General features: G+C 47.6%; 1 protein-coding gene across 8 annotated transcripts in view; it reads right to left on the bottom strand.

The window, feature by feature from the left end:
- NTRK3 (neurotrophic receptor tyrosine kinase 3) overlaps positions 1–22,485 on the bottom strand; it is a 333,051-nt gene that overhangs the window by 30,978 nt on the left and 279,588 nt on the right. For 3 of the 8 annotated variants that reach the window (XM_048865819.2, XM_075133171.1, XM_075133172.1), the window contains 2 exons: positions 11,201–11,275; positions 6,380–6,493 (listed from right to left, as the gene is read on the bottom strand). The exons of 1 other annotated variant lie outside the window; for it this stretch is intronic. In XM_048865819.2, the coding sequence (XP_048721776.1) occupies positions 6,380–6,493; positions 11,201–11,275 (189 nt within the window). Of the gene's footprint in view, positions 1–6,377; positions 6,494–11,200; positions 11,276–22,485 lie in introns of those variants that run through there. 4 more of the 8 variants (XM_075133173.1, XM_075133170.1, XM_048865820.2 and 1 more) reach the window with 4 other exon arrangements.

Genomic DNA, 22,485 nt, shown 5'->3' with positions numbered 1-22,485 from the left:
AAATGTCCTGGTGGCTTAAAGACAGAAATTTAACACAATGTAGGGCCTGGGAACCCCATGATACATAAATCCCTTTCTATATGTGAAACAGTTACTCTGGAGGGAGACCTGAAAGCTCCCGGCGTTGTCCTCTGTGTTGAACCCAGCTGCACTGCAATGTTGTGATGTTAGCACATCATGCTGCAATGGAACATCGTAGAACCATAGAAATGTAGGGCTAGAAGAGATCTCAAGAGGTCATGTAGTCCATCCCTCTGGGCTGAGGTAGGACCAAGTATACCTAGACCATCTCTGACAGTTGTTTGTGGCATTCCCAACACTGGAGGTTTTTAAGCACAAGTTGCACAATCTCCATAGGTAACGCATTCTAGGTCTTAACTATACTTATAGTTAGAAATTTTTTCCTAATATCCAACCTAAATCTCACTTGCTACAAACTAAGCTGATTACTTCTTGTCCTACCCTGGGTGGATACTGTACCAGCCCATAATAACTTAATAAACTCGCTGGGTCAGATATTAAAAACTGCACAGATGTACCTCTCATGCATACAGTTGCGTGCCTAAACTGCATATGCAGTTTCCTAAATTGTGTGTGCAAACAGGAGATGTGTGTGAAAGCGTGTATAAAAATTAAAGGGCTATTTCAAAAATCTGCCCCTTATTGTTCTGCAAATGTAGCAGAAGCTTTAGCCTACAAAGCTTTAGTGCTTCCCCAAGGTGATGGATCCTTTAGAAATATGATAGGTAGACAGTCCCCATTAAATCAGGGCCATCTCATCAAAATCCATTCGGTCACATTTAGTCAATCTTTTGTGGGCCAACAACTACAGGACAGTTCCTTACTGTACCTCTGCTAGTGCTTTGTCCTCTCCAGTCTATTTAAACATCCTGGGTGACTGTGCTTTCACCCCTCCCCTTAGGATGAGATTCTCACTCTGTTTTAGAACAGTGGGTTATCAGCTTGAAAACCTCAAAGAAATATTGAGCAACTTCAGACTGAAGTTGCTTTTGATTGCTGGCCTAGTCAAATAGCAGTTATTGGCAGAGAAGGCCTGGATGGCATGTCAACCAAACACACTACATTCCATGTCAGAATAAAGATCTCAACATTCAGGACTGCAACATCACACCCACTAATGATGTGATTAAACTAGTCAATGCCATTAGGGAAGCAAAGCCTGCTCTGACACTGGTCAATGCGGGAGAAGTATGAGGAAAGCAGAACCAGGGTTAAGGCAGCGCTAGAGAGGATTTGGAGCACACACATTTTAGACACTGTGATGATGCTGTGATTTGATATGTGATGCTAATGGCTGCACTTCCTGAGGCCAAGCAAGGTGAATGCTCCGCACTGGATGGAGCTCTTTTCTTGCATGTCCCAGACGACTCTAATGCATGGGCAAAAGTGCTGGGGCACAGAAACAGGAGGCTGCAGGACGTGACAGCACCTACAGAAAAGTGGAAGCAGAAGGGGACAGTTGCTGGAGGTGTCTGAGTGAGTTACAAGAGGGCAGCAGCATCAGAAAAATGGAGAGCTCAAAGCACCACTAGGGGGAGCAGTAGCCCATGCCGAAGATGGATCTGGGACTTGTTTCTGGAAACCGTTAACAGGCTAATTTTGAATTTTGGGACTACAGTCCCACCCTGTTCCTTTCTATCCAAGCATTTGTCCTCAGAGTATCAGAGTGACTTGCAGTTCACTGTCCTGGTTGGTTATGTCTCCAGAACTTCTCGATAGACCAGAACCCACCGTGTCCAGTGACCTGCTTATCCTAATGGTCTTTTATTAAAACACTTCTCTGAACTTTATTTGGCAAAACAAAACAAAACCCAGGAATATTCAGATGCCTGGGTCCTAAATGCCATGAGAGCTAGGAAGAACTAAGAGGCCATTTCAGATATTGCTGTCTGACATCTCCTGCACCATAGGCTCCCTTTCCTGAAGCCAACCGGAGGCCCTGAGCCATCCAGCCCCTAAGGGATGCATTTTGCTAAACCCACTCCCTGGTGGGACAGAAATGAAAGCTTTTGCTGGAAGCCTGTGTTGCCCCTGAATAGTCAGCTGTCTTAACTAGATGAATCTTTCGGATGTCTCTCTGGACACCATCTCTCCATTAGGGTTAGCCACAAGAGGAAGGACGGAAGGAGAGAAAGAAATACAGAAACCGCTAATGTTCAGCTGTGTCTGGTGGGAGGAATGACACAATGCAGATATGCATAAGGCATCATTTCTTCCTAGATTATATCCTTGCTAGGTCATTTACTTAGTGGAGAAGTTTATCTTTAAAAATTATGAGCCATATCCTGAGCTGACTTCATTGAAGCTCCTCTGACTTACACCAGCTGAGGATCTGGCCCTATATTTATGTTTCAGGAATTCTGTATACGTGTGTATTACACACATGGACAAGCACACACTGGCCACATATCTATAGACCAAAAACTAAAAGATGTTGTACCAAAGGAATTAGAGTTGGAAAATACCTGCTATGTCCCACTCAGTTTACCACCCCTTTGAGAATGGAGGACTGTCCCCTGATGGACATTTTGATGGCTTCAGCTCTAAACATCCCAAAGGTGCTTCCACCACTTCCCATGTGCAAATACTCCACAGCCAAAACCATCTCACTGTCAAGATTTCCCTGATGTTCACGCTGCCTTTCTTATATCCATCCCCTTGCTCCTAGTGATAATTTCCATGTTCAGCCCTAAATAGCACTTCTTTGACACTTCTGAAAACCTGCCGCTTTCCAATATTTGCAGACTGTCATATCCACTCCCTTCGCCGTTGCTTAGCCAAGCTAAACATAGTTAGGCCTTTTAATCTTCATAAATCAATGGCCCTGCATGATTTCTGCTGCTCTTCTCTGAAGTCTTTTGGGTTTGTCAATACCATTCTGGTAATGTGGTGCTGTGGCATGGAGCCTGCCTGCACAAGGAAGTAATATCTGAGGTATGGTTGTAGTAGAGACTTTTAGAGCAGAGACCTATCTCCCTGCTCCTTTATGTGATTGCTCTGTACATTCAGCCTCACAGTGCACTGGCCTTTGTGTTGCCGTATCACACAAGCTCTGTGGTGAACTTCCCCGTCACACGATTCAAAGAGGACAGTGTTTACCCCAAGAAATTAGGATGTGACCTGAGGGGAAATGATACAAGTGCACATTACAGGGGTTTGATTGTGTATGGGACAGAACTGGCTCCACGTGAGATGTGTGATGTTAATGGAATATGTGCTTTATAATCAAAGACACTCTTTCAAACTCTCTCTCTCTCTCTGTGTTTGAATTTAATGCTTGTGAAAATGAGGGACAGAAACCATTAACTAGCGGCAGGCCCAGTGTGGGCAGGTCCAATGTGGCAGGCACAGTGCACTTCAATCCTGATCTTCAGGAACACCTGGTATTACAGTCCTGGGCCCTGACCTGCCGCTACTCAAGTACCTCAGTCCCAACCTGCAGCACATCCTGACCTTCCAGCATTGCATTCTCCTCACATAGTCCTGCTGGTGCTCCGGACCTGTGCCGTACCCTGCTAATCCAGTCCCGTGGCTCTGTCAAAGCCCTGGGCCTCCTGTCCCCCAGCTCTGCGGATGCAATTCAATCCTGAAATGCAGCAACACCTGCTATTCCAGTCCAAAACCTCCTAACACACATAGTTTGTATCTCCTTCCCTCTCCACTGTGTATCTCAGACACCCTGGGTCTGTCTCTTCTCTCTCCTCTCTTCTACATATGGCCTCTCTCCCCACCCCCCAAATCCACCTGGCCCCATTTGAATTTTTAAGCTATTTAACACCCTCCAATATGTGCATAACAAGGTTTTTCACCTGCCCTCTGCTGCCATCCCTCTGCTATTATGACACCAGGTGCTGAAGTGGTAACATGGTGTTTCAGAAGCCTAACACTGGCTTCCATGTGTCAGAACTCTAATTACATGGTAACTAGCGACCTTGTAAGTACAGGGTAATCTATTATATAGCACCAGGGTAAATTATCTGGGTCTTTCTGTCTTCTTCACTACAGCCTTCTCCAAAGATTGAAACACGGCCAGTTAAATGGTAATTAATCTCTGAACCTCTTAGCACCTTCCCATTTCGGTGTTCAGTAACCGGGGAGAGCATGTTATCTCTGCGCAGTGTCAGGGGACTGGCCATGTTGCTATCATTACAGAGCAAGGGTCAACACTTTTTAAATGCATAAAGTTGCTGTGTCAAGACTCTGCAAAGCTGTCAGTGAAGCATGAGGTGGCTGCAGCACAACGCAACACACTGTCGCCATGTCAGCACCTTGGGGAACAGTTTATGACTTGGTTTCCAGAGCCGCTGAGCGCCTGCAGCTCCCGTTGGCTGGATCTGAGGCTGCTCAGCACCTCTGAAAAGCGGCCCATCCATGTCCCTGCACTGAGACTCATCCCAACAAACAACTCTGCTGTGGGACAGGGGTGGGAGAGGGCGGTAGCCCTGTTCAGGGTGAAGAGGAAAGGTTTGCTCTGTGCAGTGCAGTCTGACTGGACATGTCTGTGTGCATACCCGCAGGGAAGGGGAGTTCCTCTGTTTTGAACTGTGCGGCCTGCCCCTTTCTGTGTGGGGTGCAGTGTAAATGTCTGAGAGGGACAAATCTGGCTTTGCCCAGTGATACCTGGAAGAAGGAAGGGGTGTGCGGGGGACAAAGCGAGGGGTCACCCTTCCTGATGTGGGAGAAAGGGGTCCAAGATTTCACACAGCCCCATTTGAGAGGTGGTGAGGACACCAGTTGTAGAGCTCTATTAGCCTTCGAGCGAGGGGGAGCGTTGCCAGTAACCACCACCTATATCCTCGCGCTTTGAGTCACCCTCTGAACTCATCAAAACCAACAAGAGAGAGACCTGGGCGTTCACTTTGGAAAACCTGAGGTAAAACGCTGAATGGACCAGCTTTTGCCTTCTGTGTTGAAACTTTTTGCCTCTGCCCACACGCGCACACACTATGGGTCAGTCTGAAAGCTTCTGCTCCAGTCACCAGAGCTAATGCTTCCCCTCTCAGAGCCAGGTACATTGTACCCCAGCTATGCCCCACGGAACTGCCTGCACTACAGTGCTCACCCCACCCGAAGGAACCATCCCGCCTACAGAACCCCCACATGCCGCCCCCACCAGTTGATACACAAATACCTCCAATCCACTGATGCCAGCGGGTGCTCTGCATGTGGGTCAGGGATTGGTGGATGATGCATATAAAGCCCATGGGATTTTTAAGGTGACTAAGGCTATTTGCATGCATTTTAGACCCACTTAGGTTGCTCCCTCTGGAGCACTTACAGTTTAAATAGTAATGGCAGCAATTATTTTCAGATCCTAGACTAATAAAATCTTCTCATTTGTTGGAAGGATTCAGCCGGGTATAATAGAGCTCTAATGACTGTTTTAAAAAGTTCCCAGGCCCGGTTTTCAAACGCACCAAAACAGAACGCTCAAATCCCATACGCTGATGCTCACCTCAGCCCGTAGACCCTCGACACACAGAATCTTAGAAATGCAGGGCTGGAAGGGACCTTAAGAGGTCATCTAGTCCAGCCCCTTGCACTCAGGCAGTATTACATAGCTAGACCACCCCGACTCACGTTTGTCTAACCTCTTCTTAACGATGCCTCTTTTGGGTGAATAAGTGTCAATTTAAATAACTGAATGGGGGACTTAGTTCACATAGTGGCTTTGCACACTGAGCCCTCTGAGCAAATTGCTCTAGTAGTCTATACCAGTGGTTCTCAGCCAGGGGGTACATCAGCTCATCTAGATATTTGCCTAGTTTTACAATAGGCTACATAAAAAGCCCTAGCAAAGTCAGCACAAACTAAAATTCCATACGACTTGTTTATACTGCTCTATATACTATTCACTGAAATATAAGTACCATATTTATATTCTAATTGATTTATTTCACAATTATATGGTAAAAATGAGAAAGTCAGCAATTTTGTAAGCAAGTAGTTTTAAAGTGGGGTGAAACTTGGTGGTACGCAAGACAAATCAAATTCTTGAAAGTGGGTACAGAAGTCTGGAAAGGTTGAGAGCCACTGGTCTATACTGTACTGTAATGAACTGGCAAGTGTGTATGTGCGCGCGTACACATGTGCACCATTGCTCTCTACTGGATGAAATGAGCACTACAGTGTGTCATAGGCCCTTTGCTATTACAAGCTTCAGGGGAATCTCCTTTAGCCAAAGTATAACCTTAGCTCTGCCCCCCCCCCCCCGGTACCTCTGCAATGTGATACCATTTTCAGTTACATGATCACACACTGTTTTTCCACAGGACCCTTGCTTCATGCAATGTACATGCTGGAGAATGAATGAGGCCAGGCTGTGCAGTGATTTATTCTGGGGACCTGAACATCTCACCTCATTCACTGCAGATATTGTATGGTGTGTCATGAATGAGGGTGGTATCCACAGCATCCTTTCCTCTTTCACTGCAGATGTTGTATGGTGTGTAGTGAATAACGTAGAGGCCCCCTGGTAGAGAAGAGATAGCCTTGTGATTACGGCCATGGCTTGGGACTCCCAAGATTTGGGTTCTGGTCTTGCTTGTGCCACAGATTTGCTGTGTGACCACAAGTAATTCACTTGATCTCTCTGTAACCTGGGTCCTCATCTGTAAAATGGGGAAATAAAACTTCCCAGCTTCACAAGAGTGCTGTGCAGATAGAGATTAGTGAGGTTCTCAGACACTGCAGTGATGAATGACATAGAAAAAGACAATAAAGAAAGAAAAAAATCTCCGTGTGGAAGCTGGATGGTGTGCAGCAAATGAGACATGGGGCCACACAATGAACACTAAGAAATAAAGAACAATTGCCCATGTTTACTGAGCACTGTCCATCCTGTGGCTCTTGCAGGAATAATAGCTCACGATCATATAATTAAAGACTGTAGGGTGATGCATACATCCGAGTGTAGAAGTTAAGGATGCACAGGCAGTCTTGACCTTTCCAGTACCTGACTTTTGCATGCTTCACTTTGCAACCTTTATGTTCTTTTAATGCAGTATTTTTGTATGGGTTGTGTGAGATTCTGAGTTAAACCTCTTGCTTCTGAGCTAGGTGCCTCCTGTTTAATAAAACATTAACTAATTAAGAAAAAAGATCCTGTTTGGGTGGCAGCACGCAGAAAGGAAAGAGAGAGCTGTGTGTTCAGGAAGACACCTGTTACATATGCATGTATGTCTCTCTCACCTCTTGATAGGTTCTAATGCCTGGCTAATGGCATGAGCTCACCAGGCAAGGCCACATCCTACAGCACTGCAGCTAGACTAATGTCCTTGCCCGGTAATGGCAGCATAGCCGCTGTCTTCATGAGTTGCTGGGGGTTGCTCAACCCCCGCTCTGCCCCTGGCCCTGACCCCACTCCACCCCTTTCCCCAAGCCCCCACCCCTGCCCCTAGTCTGCCCTGTCCCCAGAGGGCTCCGTGCCCTCGCTCCTCCCCTTTCCCCCCCCAGCGCCTCCTGCATGCTGCTGAACAGCGGATCCGTGGTGGGTGGGAGGCACTGAGCGGGAGGGAGAGGAGCTGATCGGCAGGACCACTGGCAGGCAGGAGGCGTGGAGAGAAGGCGGCGGAGCTGATTGGGGGGCTGCCGGTGGGTGATGAGCACCCACTATTTTTCACGGAGTCGGCGCCTACGACTGGTAGTGTTGCACAAGCCAGGTAAGGAAAGGGCTAAGGAATCACAGCATGGTCCTTGCACTGGTGGATACTTTCCAGCTCCTGCTGTTTTTTCCAACCTGAGAATTTTCAGAGCTCACCACACCTGGAATGATTCGGAGACCCAAGCAGGGTACATTGTGTATCTCTGCCAACAACATTTCCCTGCGCAGTTCTCGACCAAAGATTCTATTTATCTCAGTAACTTATATGGCCCCATCACCACAGTCTCTGAGCAGCTGTGATGGGGTGTCGACCCCCCACACAAGCCCTCAGGGGGTTCATGATGGCCAGGATGCTGCATCTGGGGTGGAACCAAGGCTTGATAGGCCTGATGGCAGATGAAGCCCACCTGGGATAGGAGTGTAAAGCCAGGAAGTGCAAGTAGGAGGTGGCTGAAGGGGTGAGGTCTGCAGTTACTTCCTAAAGAGAAAGGGAGTTGGTCAGGGACAAGGAGGAAATCCAGGAGAAGAGAAAGCTCTGAGGGTCCTGTCCTGGATTAGGGAGTCTGGCAAGAGGCTCAGAGGGGTGAAGTAGCCACAGAGAGTGGCGGAATCTCTGGTGGAAACCCAGAGATAGGCAAGGACATAGAGAAATGGGGCAGGAAAGAGCCCAGGGAAACAACAGTCTCGGACTGAGCAGACCTAGGTTGCTAATTGTAGGATCCCGGGGCTGGAAGCTGAAGTAGTGGGCGGGACTGGGTTCCCCTACCAGCCACTGGCAAAGCTGCACAGGACCTGGAGTTGAAACAGAAGACTGTCTGAAATGGCACAAGGATATTGTATGGTGGGACTTTCCTACCCTAGAAGGGGAGGACTATATAGTGACCAGGCTGGAGGGCTGAGTCATGAAGAAGGAGTGCCCTGAGTCATGAAGAGAGTGAGGGGGTCATACCATGAATAACCCACAGAAGAGGGTGCTAGATGGTGTAGGGGAGGTGCTAATTCCCAGACCCTGTGGTGAGTGGGAAACCCTTCACAATGCCTCACAATCTTCTTAAATGTATTTATCGCCTGTGAGGTAGGGCGTTCTATTATGTCCATTTTACAGATGGGAAGCTGAGGCACAGAGACTAAATAACTTGCCTGAGGTCACACAGGAATTCAGTGGCAGAGCACTGGTGCACCCTCCCTCTCGATACAAGCTATTTGGGTCTCCCCTAAAGCATGGTCAGTGCAGAGCTCTCAAGTCCGGGACTCACTTCCCTCAGTCAGCCCGAGGGAGCTGGAGTCTACTGACCTCCATGGCAGGCTGCAAGGCCCTGCTGGAAGGGATACCAGGGGATATTTCTAAGTAAATTCCACCCCCCTCCCCCACACAACACCCAGAATAACTTGTTCTTTGTATTTGCCAATATATTAAAATTATCAAATGGTTGTATTACTAAATGGTATAAGATATGCTGTTAATTTGCATATTAATATGCTGTTATTAATATTAATAATAATATGCATATTAATATGCTGTTAATTTGTTATCTACACTGGAAAACAAATAAAACCAATAAAAGGAAGCAACAAATTTCCAGGTGGTTAGTACAATTATGAGCAAAGAGCCATTTGCAATGACAGTGCAGCCAAAGGAAGAGAGTGTGTGGGTGTTTGGGACGAAACGTTAACACGGGACATGCAAGAGCTCAGGGAACTTTGCATCCGAGTATGGTAGTGTTCTCTTGTCCAAATGTATCCACTCTCAGTGGGGTGCTGCATTTATGTGGAGCCTGATATTGCAAACAGTACCAGTATAGCCCTTTCTAGAGTGATGAGTCCCATTAACTTCCATGGGGATTGTTCCTGGCAGTCCAGGGGTAAGTGTTTGCAGGATCAGGCTCACAGTTTGCAGAGACTTTGGATGAAAGGAGCTATGAAGAAGTTACATGTTATTATGTTTTGCTGGAGTTGACCTCTGCAGTATTTATTCAGTCACAAAGACGTGAATGAAAGACAAAAAACAGTGTGAATGCACAGGGGACAATCCTGTTAAAAAGACTCCCTTCAAGCAGAGGCGGATTATGGTTTTGTGGGGCCCTGGGCCAGAGCAAACCTCCTGGGCACTCCTACCAGGAAAATGGGGTCGGGGCACAGGGACCCGCCCGGCAGGAGCACCTCTGGTCAGGAACCCCACGTACACCTGGAAACTAGCCAGGTTCTTGAAATAAAGGCTTTCAAACCCCAATCTCTAGCCTGGCTGCAGGTCACATGGCCATGCTGGCTGGCACAGGGAACTGGCTCTGCAAACTGCCTGGTCTGGTGGGCTGGGCTGGACCCTGGGAGAGGTGGGCTCTGTGTGACCAGCCGCCATCCCACAGGGTACGCTGGGGACACGGCATGGCCCTGCAGGAGCACTGGCCTCTCCTCCCTTGCCTGGCACCCAGACTGGATCACTTTAGACTAGATTCAGCCATGAGGGCTCTTGTTTCTTACAGCATCTTGGCTTAGTCCTTAGCCCCTCCCAGTCAGATTGATAACTCTGGTAAGTGGCCCCACCTGTGCCCAGAATCTCACAGCCCTGTGGAGCCTGTGATGGTCATTCCAGTTGGCTGTAGCTTCTCTGAGCTGTCCCTGTAATCCTGTCCTGGCTGTGGGGGCTGGCAGGCCTCCTTCGAGCTTGCTTTTCTCTTGCTGCCTTGGGCTCCCTGCAGCTGCAGGCTTCTGGCTCAGCCCTCCATCTGGGCCTGATTTAGCTGCATTTGTCATGTAGCTGCACTAACTTTCCCCAGCGGGGATGGAGACCTGAGCCAGGCAAAGGTGGGGCTGGACCCACAGCCAACTGAAAGGACCCATCAGCTTGGGACATGCTGCTTGTGCCCTTCTCTGTGCTTTGACCCCGTTCCCTGGCAGGAGTAGGCAGGCGGGCAGAGCGGGGCAAGCCCCCAGGCCCCGACCCTGCTCCCCAGAAGGAGCACTGGGTGGGTAGAGCAGGTCAGGGTGCGGGGACCCTATTCTTCCAGGGCCCCACAATTGCCCGGTGCCCCTGGGCACAGGCCCCGTTGGCCCAGTGGCTAATCCGCCACTGCTCAGGGCAGAGGATACAAATGACATCAGCTCTTACACTAATTCCATCCATGTCCTGCAGTGCCATTCTGGTTACTGCACTGAAATGCAAGAAAGCAGCAAAATCATATTTGGGATGAAGCCCGTTTAACTGCTGCAATGGCCCTTATATCGTCTGTCGACGCTGGATCTAAACTCACGCTATTGTGCGATTCTGGTGACAGACATTAACTGCTCGAGCCCTGCTCCCTGACAGCAATGCCAGGGGCCTTCCAAGAGACAGCCAGACACTTAACGCAGCACATGCCTTATTGTAATTTGTTTCAGCTACACTGAGAGGCTGTTTATCTGTATGAAGTTGTTGTGGGGGCAGGTTGCGTTCTCCTCCTACACAAGGGGTGGGGTCCCCTCCACTGCCACGTGCACTGCGGCAGACCAGTCCCAAAGCCAATCCCGTAAGTCATCACATGCTCGATCCAGACGACTCCCCAGCCTTCAAACTGCCCCCTGGAGTAGAAATCCACTCACTGTTTTAGCTGCTGGTCGTGCTAGTCTCTGCCGCTGCCACGCTGCGCTGCATTGGCCCTTCGGATGCGGCCCTTCCTGACAGTGAATGGGTGAAAACAAGGGAAGGAGAAAAACAAAAGAGAAGGGGAGAGGGAGGGAGTATGTGGGGGGGATGAAGCAGGGGGACAAGAAGGGAGAGGGTATGTCTTTAACTGAACTGTATGTCGATCACTGGCTGCAACATTCTAACAGCTTTACAACACTCATCGTGAGCATGGGGTCAGACAGATCCCCACTATTGTGCTGAGGCGTGGTGCACCCCTGCTCTGCCCCTGGGGTCATCATTTAAACAAGCGCAAAGGACTAAACAAAGGGATGGGCACCTGTGAATTAGACCCCTGACCTACATGGTAAAAGCCACCGAATAACACCGAGACCCTGTACAAAGAGTCTCCTTTCTTTCTTGCAGCACAGGAGGAACTGCAAAAGGCTGAAATTGTCCCCTGTGTCCAACTCCTAGATATCTCCAGTTCCTTTGCTACTAAATATCCTCCTTAGAATGACGTACTTGGATTTGCAAAAAGAAAAGGAGTACTTGTGGCACCTTAGAGACTAACCAATTTATTTGAGCATGAGCTTTCGTGAGCTACAGCTGCATGCATCCGATGAAGCTGCATGCATCCGATGAAGTGAGCTGTAGCTCACGAAAGCTCATGCTCAAATAAATTGGTTAGTCTCTAAGGTGCCACAAGTACTCCTTTTCTTTTTGCGAATACAGACTAACACGGCTGTTACTCTGAAACCTGTACTTTAATTTATATCACTGCAGGTGGGACAGGGCCCAGACCCAGGCCTTTACTCAGCCAAAACTTCCAGGGAACATTTGGCCTGAATCAAGACTGAGGACCTGATCTTGTAAGGTGCTGAGTGCTTGTCACTTTCACTGAAGCAAACAGGAATTCAAGCTGCTCAGACCCTGACAGGGAGTGTTCAAAGCCTCTCAGAATTAAGGTCCTAAAGTTTCACAGGATAAAGCACCCACTATATAATGGATGGTTATGTGCCAGCACTCCTACTGGAGCGGTTATTCTTGTATCTAATTTTGCAGTGTAATACAGCAGTAACACAGATGCTATGCTATTCTATGCTACACATGCCCCTCAGCATTAGGGACCACTGAGAGCAGCAATATAAATGTGGACTCATGAGAGCAACTTGTTTCACTTTTATTTAGTTTACAGGTATCCTAGGCCAGAGGAGCAGCATGTCAGACAGAAAAGTGATTCACAGTGATTCAGTAATCTGCCTTTCTGTGACAACTTCCAACTCTATAGTGCTTTTCACAAACGGCAATTAAACCGCACAATACCCCCGTGAGGCAGGGAGGAATTATACCATTTCAGACAGGGAAGCTGAGTTACAGGCCTGATTTGCAGTAGTGCAAAGTTATTAAGCAGCTTGTGGTGATACCCTGAGTTTCATTTACAGTACTTCCTCCCCCCAGTTATTTCAGTCACATTTTGGAAATACAGAAACCTATGCTGCAAGATTATGACTGGCCTCGAATTCTACCCACACTGGTGGGAGTGACAGATGCTCCACCTCTCAGAGGACTGGGCCCAAAGAAGGGAAGAAGACAAAAAAATATTATAAAAGAATGGAGGAGAAAACACTGAAATTAGACTTCGGCTGTATCAAAGCAGAAGGGGAGACAGGGGAGACTGTCACTGGGCAAATAATGTTGAATGGCCGTGGCAGATACTGTGAAATCAGTGAGTAAGTCCTCTCCAGTGAACTGGACTTCAAAGGCAAAAATTCAAGGGACATCCCTGAGCTGTGCATGGAGTTGGAGGGCACTGCTCCGCGCACATGTGACCATTTTCATCGGCGGTGCTTAAGAACACAACATGGACCGCTGCCAAATTAAAGCGAAGAAGTAAGGGGGGTTTGGGAGGCCTGGCCACCTAGTTACACTCACGTGCACCTTTTCACCAGAGCTAGCGGTGCAAATTTTAGCTGCTACCTGTAGCTGCAGGATCATCCCGTTCAGGCAATTGCTGTCTGAATGGCTGAAAAGCCCCTAAATTGCTTTGCTCTATTCCGAACAAAGCAAATGCCTGAGGAATGAGAACTGGGTGGGAAAGAGGTTGAGAAAATGATTTCACGTATGTTTAAATTTCCTGTTCATTAAAATGTTACAGAGCTAGAAAAGTCCACTGCACAAACTCTCCCAGCCAGCTGTGTCACAGGACGGGCATCAAAAAAGATACAGAGCAAATGAAGTCATCAACAATGGAAAAACACACCAATACAGCACAATGCAAATCCCACCTCAAACATGGGGCTGCAAGAGACATTTTCCCTGTGTCTGATCCCTTACCACGTGCTTATTCAATCACAAATAACTTAGGGAGAGAGAAACCCAAATTCAATTTATATCTCAGTCCAAGCAAATATGAAGAAGCTGTTGAAGCTGACTATAAAAGCCAATGATCTCATAAGCTATCCTCATATGTATTGGAAAAACTAGGAGTGGAGTTACTACCCTGCTGCTGTGAGATACTGGCAAAGTATTTCAGAACTATAGGTCCTGTATGTTGTCACTCACTAATTACTGCAGAAAGGAAAGGGGGTTTGGAGTAAGAAAATATAAACATTTCTTCCCTGTGAATTCCTTTGACAATCTCATGATGTGATGCCCACATAAATGATTCTCCCCTCCTCCCCAATTCAGCGTGGCATGCACAGAAAGAGAACTATTTTCAGTTGTGCTCAGTACTTGTGCTACCCTCCTAAAAAAGATTTCTATTTCTATATATGTGCCATTTTGTGCATCATTGCCTGATTGTACGTGGAGCATGTTCTCTCTGAATGCCTAGCCCTAAATGGTCCATTTCTTAAGCACAGCTGTTTGCAAATACCATCTTTCTCCCTCTTTCATCTCCAGCTGGTTTGGAGTAGGAGTTCGCAGAGGGTGGCTGGGAGAGGAGGAGGATTATGAAATGGAGGGGAAGAGAGAGAGAATTCAAGCCACGCAGGAGTCAGGAGAAACATGTTCTCTTCCCATGCAAATATCTTAATTACAGAGGATGAGGAAGATATTTATATGTTAATTTTCATAGCGAGGTTTTCAATTTGCCTTTTGCACCAGGGGAAACCTTCAAGTCTATCCACTGAAAAAGCCACTGCCGTAAGCAACACATTAAAAAAAAAAACAAGCCAAGCCATAATTTACCAAGCTCCCATTAAACTCTCATAAGTTCTCCACCTCCTCTTCCCTTGCTGATCACCAAGGTGTTTGTGGCTAAGAGACAGCTTGCCACCTGTGACGATGTGGGACCGTTCTTAATGTTTCCGCTGAATAGTGTGGGGGGTGCCTCAGTTTCCCCTATGCAGTTCTTAAGTATCTAGGGGGTGGGGTAAGGGTGTATGATCATTGCAGAGCCCTAGAGGGCAGGTGTGTGCAGGGGTCTGGACACAGAGAATGGCCGACACCCTGTTTCCTGGCCACTGGTGGCCTGGGCCCTTCCCCCCTGCAAGGTGAGAGCTAAAGGGTAGGAGAACAAAGGAATCAGGTGACCTCCTGGCCTGGGAAAGGAACAAAGCCCAGGGGAGGAGGGGCTGGAGGGAGTTTCAGTTTGGGGCTGGCTGGGACATGGAGTGAAGGGCAGATGTGGTTGTCTGGCTCACTGCCCCCCAAAATGGACCCAGCTGAGGGGTCCCGTTCTCTGCACCTACAAGCTCTGTTTTAGACCATGTCCCTGTCGTCTAATAAACCTCTGTTTTACTGGCTGGCTGAGAGTCACGTCTGGCTGCGAAGTTGGGGTGCAGGACCCTCTAGCTTCCCCAGGGCCCCACCTGGGCGGACTCGCTGTGGGAAGCACACGGAGGGGCAGAGGAGGCGGAATGCTCCGAGGTCAGACCCAGGAAGGGGGAAGCCGGGGGAGCTGTGTGTCCTGCAGACAGGCTGCTCACAGGAAGGAGACTGCCCCAGAGTCCTGACTGGCTTCATGGGGAGCAGTTCCAGAGCATCGCCCAAGAACTCCGTGACACCACCCTTCTCCTCTGCTGCCCCTTCCTGCTTGTGACCTCACAGGTGCTGCGATGGAGATGAATGGTGAGGTCACAACATTGCGGGTAGGGAGCAAGCAGGAGGAGTCAGCTGATCAGCTGGGGAGCTGTGAAGAGTATAGGCCCAGCACTGGTAGAGAGGAGGGACTTGCTGCATCTAATTCTTAACTCATCTCCCTGAATGTGGCAAAGGCTTTTCTAAAATATCACGTGAATTATTTTTCATTTTCTCTGTAGTTTCTGGTGCCATCTGGGACAATAAGTGGAAGTGTCCAAAAAAAATCGGGAAACACATTTCTCATCCTTCTCGTCTGTCTGGCTTCATATGTAATATCCTAGGGTCAGCTTTGTACTCTCCCCTTTGCATGGCTCTGGTGGCACGAAGGGACCAGACACCGGTGAGAACTCCCTCTCTGCCACATCTGGCTCCTGAAGTATTCTCTGTGCATCCCTTGGCATATGGGAGGTGGGGAATGGTGTGGCTAGAGCACACTGCTCCGGCAATCTCCATCTGACGGATATCCACTGGGAGCCACAGCTGGCCAGCATAGAGTAGAGCAGGCTCTCGGCTTCTTTAATCTATGGTGGGGCTGGAGAAGAACTGACTCTACAAGCAGGGAGCCATCAACAGCTTCCTTTGCCCCTGCATCTGTTTGCTTCACCCAGCAGAAATTGGTTACAGCAGAGAATCCAGCCCTTAGGGTCTAGGCATAACTGGAATTTAAGTAGAGGGAAGCAGAAGAACCCTGAAATCTCACCAGAAAGTCTGCTGCCTCATGATTTGCAATGCAGTTGTGCAGGTTCAAGAAGCACAGACTATTTGGATAATCACCTGGATTTCTTTGTGTTGAATAAAATGGAACCTCTACGTTACTGGTTTTGGTTTGCCCCTCACTCATATGGGTTCAGCATTTGATTGATTACCCACACCTCATTGGAATTTCTCCAGACCATACTGGTGTAGAGATGAGGCTGGAAATCTCATGAGAACAGGGTCTCTTGGGAGACTTCCTGTATTTGCTGGTGAGCGAATTGGCTTTTACACAATGGCCTGATGCTTTCATGTATTCTGCAAACATGAGATGCAAACAGAGCAAGGTACAAGTTAAAGGAAGAGCTAACCGAACTGCTTCTGACTTCACCAAACTTCTGAAGTTGAGCTCCACCGCTGGAAGAAGGCTCAAGGCCTCAGTTCAAGCTCTTGATGAAGATTTGGGGAGCTGTATTGAGCTCTGGTTGAAAGCTCATGTGCTGGTTATCAGTGAGTGAAACTGGAGGGGTTTAGCTAGCTCTGGGAGTCCACTTAGCTCTGGGCAAGATGCAGGGATGTGGTGACCTCAGGCACTAGGTCCTGAATTTAGTTTGAGCTCTGGATAAAATTTTGGGGTTCCGTTTAAGCCGTGGGTAAAGGTTCAGGTTGGTTCTCATTTTACCTGAACGCGCTTACGAGCATCATCCCCTAGTGACGATGCTACGACTCAGAGTCTGGTGGCACAAATCCTGAGCTGGTGGTGATACTAGGGCAGAGGTCAAACCTCCTAGCACGGCTGGCAGGCTGGCGTTTTCACTCGTTGATTACAGACTATTCTTCATAGTCCCCTTTTGTGTTTGTGCTTCAAAGAAGACGTCACTAGACTGGTGAGAGGTCTTAGCCGGCCACATCCCTCTCATTACAGAAATTAAATGAACAGTATATACATCAAAACAGCAATGCAGCCATGAGATGGGCATGTGGAGGGGGGGGGAAGAGAAGGGAGGGCTGAGGGCGGGGAATTAGAGTAATTACCATTCCTGAGAAAATGCCATGAATTACAACACAACCTATTTACCCCAATTAATTCTTCTGAACTCACACTACTTTGTGAGGGGCTCTTAACTATCAAAGAGAGAGAGAGAGAGAGAGAGAGGAAAAAAAGAACCTTTACAATTTGTTATTTTTTTCCCATCGGTGTAAAAGCGAGGGGCGGAGGGTGGGGAAAAGAGCCCGGATGAAACACAAGATGCTGCTCTTACATTTACTTACAGGAGATATTGAACTGTACCGTGAATTCCATTTGCAGAGGTTTCACAGGAGCCAGAGTGATATCAAAGACCAACACATTTAATATTGTGCAGTCTCTTCCTACACACGCGGAACACCCAGTGTGCCTGGCCCAGGGGTATTTTTCCTGCACTGCCACACTGAAGCCTCCCCTTCCAAACCTGGGTGACTCCCAGTCCTGCTCTCTCACTTCTGGCTGCCAGGAGGGACTGGCACACTGAGTAGGGAGCATGCTGAGCCCTGAATACTGAGCACCAGCTGAGTAAGCAGCAGCATGGCTGTATTCTGATGGGAGTCCCATCCAGTCCTCGTCTGGGAAGTTGGTGGCTGACGCTGACACTGGAATAGAGAGATATTAAAGTGGGGAGAATGCAGTCGCATAGTGCTCCCTAAAAGGATACAAAGTTACACTGAGAAAAACAGTCCCACCAGTAGTGGAGATCTCCATTATCTGGCCAAGTTCATTGCAAGTCTCCGGCCACCAGTTTGCAGGCACATCTGCATGCATTCTGAAGGTCTCCAGGTGTGTGTATATAAATCTCCTCACTGTATTTTCCACTGAATGCATCCGATGAAGTGAGCTGTAGCTCACGAAAGCTCATGCTCAAATAAATTGGTTAGTCTCTAAAGTGCCACTAGTACTCCTTTTCTTTTTGGTTCCCTTTCTGTCACCCTGAGGCACCTTCTATAACTCTTACAGTCCCCTAACAGCACCCATGACTATCTCTGTATGTGAATCTAGCACATACTCTGCCACGGTGTCTCCTATATTATGGGGAGCCCTTAATTAATCAGAATACTCTGTCCAGCTCCAACTTCCTTTCATCTGCGGATCTCAAAGCATTTTTACAGACATAAAAATTTCCAGCATTGCCAGGCTGTAAATCATATTATCACTTCCATTTTACAGAAGGGGAACCTGAGGTACAGAAAGGTGAGGTGACTTGGATTCATTAGCCAGCATCAGCACTGCACTGTGAAGCTGCAAAGTCCTACATGTGGTATATGGGCTGCCCAAGAGCTTATAGCAAAGTCAGTAAGACTAGACGGGGATGGCCATTTGGAAAGTGGTGTGTTTCAAAGTCCCAGACGGGGATATGGAGGGGAGAGCCCGCAGTGCTCCTATGCACACTCCGCATAGTGCGCAGGCTTCTGGTGCTTCAGACATGCCTCCTGGAAAAATTGCAAGAGGGATGAGAGTGGACAGCGCTTCAGCAATTCCTAGTGAGAAGTGGCTGGTATTTCACAGACCATTATTTCTTCAGTATTAATTAAGGGGAAAGGGTTAGCGCTCTGCTAATTAGCATAAGTCAAATGGGAATGAAGTACAGTAATGCCAGCAGGGCGGGTGCCAAATCAATTTCCCCCACTTTTGCCCAGTAAACTTCAGCCAGATTTCTAAGACGGGAAGGCTGATGGATTAGCTCTAAATACTAGTACATTTTAAAACCACTTTTACATAGTGGTACAGCAAAACCTGTTCTAACTCTACTGGGGATTGGATGAGATGTGACATTGCATCCAAACTTGGGGCAGGGAGTCCGGTACTATGCTTGCTGGCACTGCTGTGCTGTAGCTGGGCATTTTTCTTGGTGCTAAGAGCGTCACAGTGAATGCCACACTGCCCTCATGCGACATGGAGATAGACAATAAAGCAAAGTCCCAGAGCAGCAGGAGAAGAGATAACAGGGACATTATATTCATGAAGGATTCTATAGTACTAAAATACCATGGCAATGGATGTGTGAGAAATGCCAATGGCTAGATTAGAGCTGAAACTCTTAAATGAATTGAAAAATGATGGGGACTAAGCACTGTCCAATGTTTTTATACCAGGAATGATGTCGTAACGAGGTTTCACTGCTTTTGATGCTACCAAACTCCCCTATTCTGCTCCCATTCCTGCTGTCATATCCATGTTAGGACATTAACTGGGCATCATTAGATGTTGGCTACAGAGAAGCTAGGATCAGGGTTCTCTTCCGACGACTTAGAAATGTCACCCTTCCATCCCCTGGTCTCCTACCATTACAAGCAAGCATCTACAACAGTGTCATGTGGAAAGTATTTAATTTAAATTGGGGAGTGGATTGAAAAGGAGAAAAGACCTGAACTTTCACCCAGAGCTCATATTAATCCTGAGCCACATAGGGTTCTGGAAAGAATTCTGTTAACTTTCCATTTTCATGCCTCTCCATGCTTCTGGCCACGACCCACCAGGCCAATGACAAAACATCACCAGAAAATATCTTCTTCCAACATTTCCAACCAGATTTTACAGACTTGAGGGGCTTGCACACCACCAGTGAAGCACCCAATTCAAGCTGAACTGTTAGGAACGCAATTCACCACTCATTAAAACACTGGGGACCCTTCAGTTGCCAGGTGTATTCCTGACACGGTGATCGCTTCTCTCTCGTTTTGGTGAAGGGGAACCCAGTGACCTCACTGAGGAGATTCAACACTCCACCAAGACTAGCAAGGGCATGTACCAGGGCTGGTTGGAATCTTTCCCTGAGGTAGTGCCTAAGAGTGGAGAGTGTGAGTGAGGAAGTCACCTACTTCTTAGGATCCAAGCACAGCCCACACCTGCAGCACCCTCTGCTGTTCCATTCCTGTCCGTCCCCAGCTGTCAAAGAATCTCAGTCCTGACTTAACTTACAAATCCCGGCTACTCCAGTCCAGGGCTCTCCACACAAATCTGCTGCACCTAAATTCTGACCTGCAAGTCCCCCTTCCCCTCATTGCAGTCCTGGGTCTTTTTTTCTGAAAAAGATTCCAGTCATGAAATTAAAAAAAAAGTATTTTCTCACCAATACACAGCTATTCAATCCTTTATTCCCACAGGGATCAAAACCAAAAACGAAATGGAACATTAAACAACGCTTTACACCAATGTTCCTTCAATTCTGCGGAATGCACACAGGTTTTAGGATTCTGCTCGTCCCCGTCCCACCCCACCACCCTCCCTCCCTTTCTAATCAAAGATTTTATCTCAGATCTTTTCATACTTGCCAAAAAACACTTCCTCCCCATCCCCATAAGAAACCCTGTCTTGTCAAAGCAGGTTTAAAAGCAAGAGCTGATGGGATTCCTAAGTGATCTGCGTGGGAAAGAACACATCTGTCTTCAGACTGAACATGGAGAGAGGGAGAACAAATCACTCTTTTGCTTTTGTTACATCAATGTTTGTTTTCTGTATCCAAACGTGTAACAGGAAATTAAGCAGTTCACCTTTGTAAAGCATTTTGCATCCTACTTACGCATGAGCCAGATGGTGCTTTCTCTTTGTTTTAAAAGATTAAAAATGGAAAAGAAAAGAAATGGCTAGTAGTTAATCCCGAACCTGGAATGCACTCCCGCATCCCATCCTCAGCCGTGCTGGGCGAGGGCAAACACACAGACCCAACAGATTTAAGTAAGCTGCAGCCTTCAGAGTGCTGCAGACCTGTCAGATCTTGTCAGTTTTCAGATGGAATCCTTCACAGCCTTCTCAGAAAATGATAAATTACTGTATTCTTCTGGGGCCTCAACCTGGATACACAACACAATGTGTTACAAGAAATCACCCGAAATAGAACTTTGCTCCAGGATCCTACGAACGGGAAATATCCCCAGCAGAAAGGTGTTCTGCATGGACACTGAGAAGTTGGTTCAAGGAACTTACTATGGGGGTTATACCCACTGCTTGGTACCATACCCAAAGGGTAAACCTTAAAGGTTGAACTCATCAGCCACATCCTAATGGCTGCATATGGGAGTCCAAGTCCTATTATGATTCTCAGACTTGGGATCTTGCTCTCTGTCTGTGTTACTTCAACAGCAACCATTTGTGGTGTCTGGAACAGAGGTCAAATAGCCTTTCATGCTGGGCATAAGCAACAGGGACAGGTGAGCTCTGAAACCCAAAAGATCCATTTTTAATGCAAAAGACGTTAGGAGTAAAAATCCTAAGATGCATTCAGGGCCAAGAATAACAGTTGTTGCTAAACAGAATTGCTTGCCTTGCCCAGGTTTGCAAGAGAAGTCAATTGCACTTTACACCAGGGTTATAGCCAAATGGTCCCTGACACCACAGCTACAGAGCCACATCCAATACCACTGATGTCACCACCAGCTTTTTTCCCAGAAAGGTGGCAACGGCTGCTAGCAGGGAGCTCAGCAATGCCGACTGCCCTTTACACACCTTACTCCTCCGCACAATTCAAACCTAGCAAAGCAAGTCTCATGCTATCAAAGAATGTTGTTGTGCTAAGTGAGAGCAGAAGGGGAGAGGAGGACAGTTTGGGGGGAATGTTGGACCAGAGGACAGAGCACTTAGGACTCCTGGGTTTTGCTCCCAGCTATAAGAGGAACATGGCCTACTGGCTAAGGGAGGGGACAAGAGAATCAAGAGACCTGGGTGCAATTCTGTCCTCTGCCACTGATTCACTGTGTGACCTTAGACAAATCATTTAACCTCTCTGCTTCATTTTCCCCATGTGTAAAGAGGAGTAATAATAGTGACCCCTACTTCTCCGGGGTGGTTGTGGGGGCCCCTTCAAATGGACAGTGCTAGAGAGGGACTAAGTAGTAGAAGTATGGGTTAAATGATCAAGATTTGTTTTTAATCCTAAAACTAATAAAAAATTGGACTCTGCAGAAAAAAACTCTTCCCCTGAGACTCTCTGCTTGTATAGAGCACAGTGCCAGGGGCTGCTCTGGCCACACAAGGCAGCTGGTGTGATACAAAGAAAAGCCCACTAGAAACAGATGACTTCTAAAGACGTTGCAGTGACTGGCTGGAAAGGGAGTGTTTTAACTTCCACCTCCTCATTCAATAAAGACATAAAAAATCCTTCTGAGAGAAGATGGGAGGGGCCCCGGGACATCTCCATTACAGAGAGTGAAAAGGGCCCAACACAGTCCCTTCATCCATGAAGCTCTTTGCAGTGCTCACTCCCTTTCCATGGGACTAGTGGGAAGGCAGCGATCCTGCTACATCGATGACTTACAGAAACCCTACTGGGGTTTTCAATAATGTAGTTAGACGGAGCATATCTTTTCTATAGTCATAGAGAGAAGAGTCAGATAATACCAGCTTGACAGCTCATCTTACTCCAAATCCTGCAAGACTCCTTCAGACATCATGCCCACTAACTTCTTATCTACCTGGTTCTTGAAATCTCTGCACTGACGGTGTCTTCACCATCTC

Source organism: Caretta caretta, chromosome 10 (assembly GCF_965140235.1).
Source record: "Caretta caretta isolate rCarCar2 chromosome 10, rCarCar1.hap1, whole genome shotgun sequence".
NCBI lineage: Eukaryota > Metazoa > Chordata > Testudines > Cheloniidae > Caretta > Caretta caretta.
Note: the sequence above shows the minus strand (reverse complement) of the source record. Positions and strands in the feature narration are given on the sequence as shown.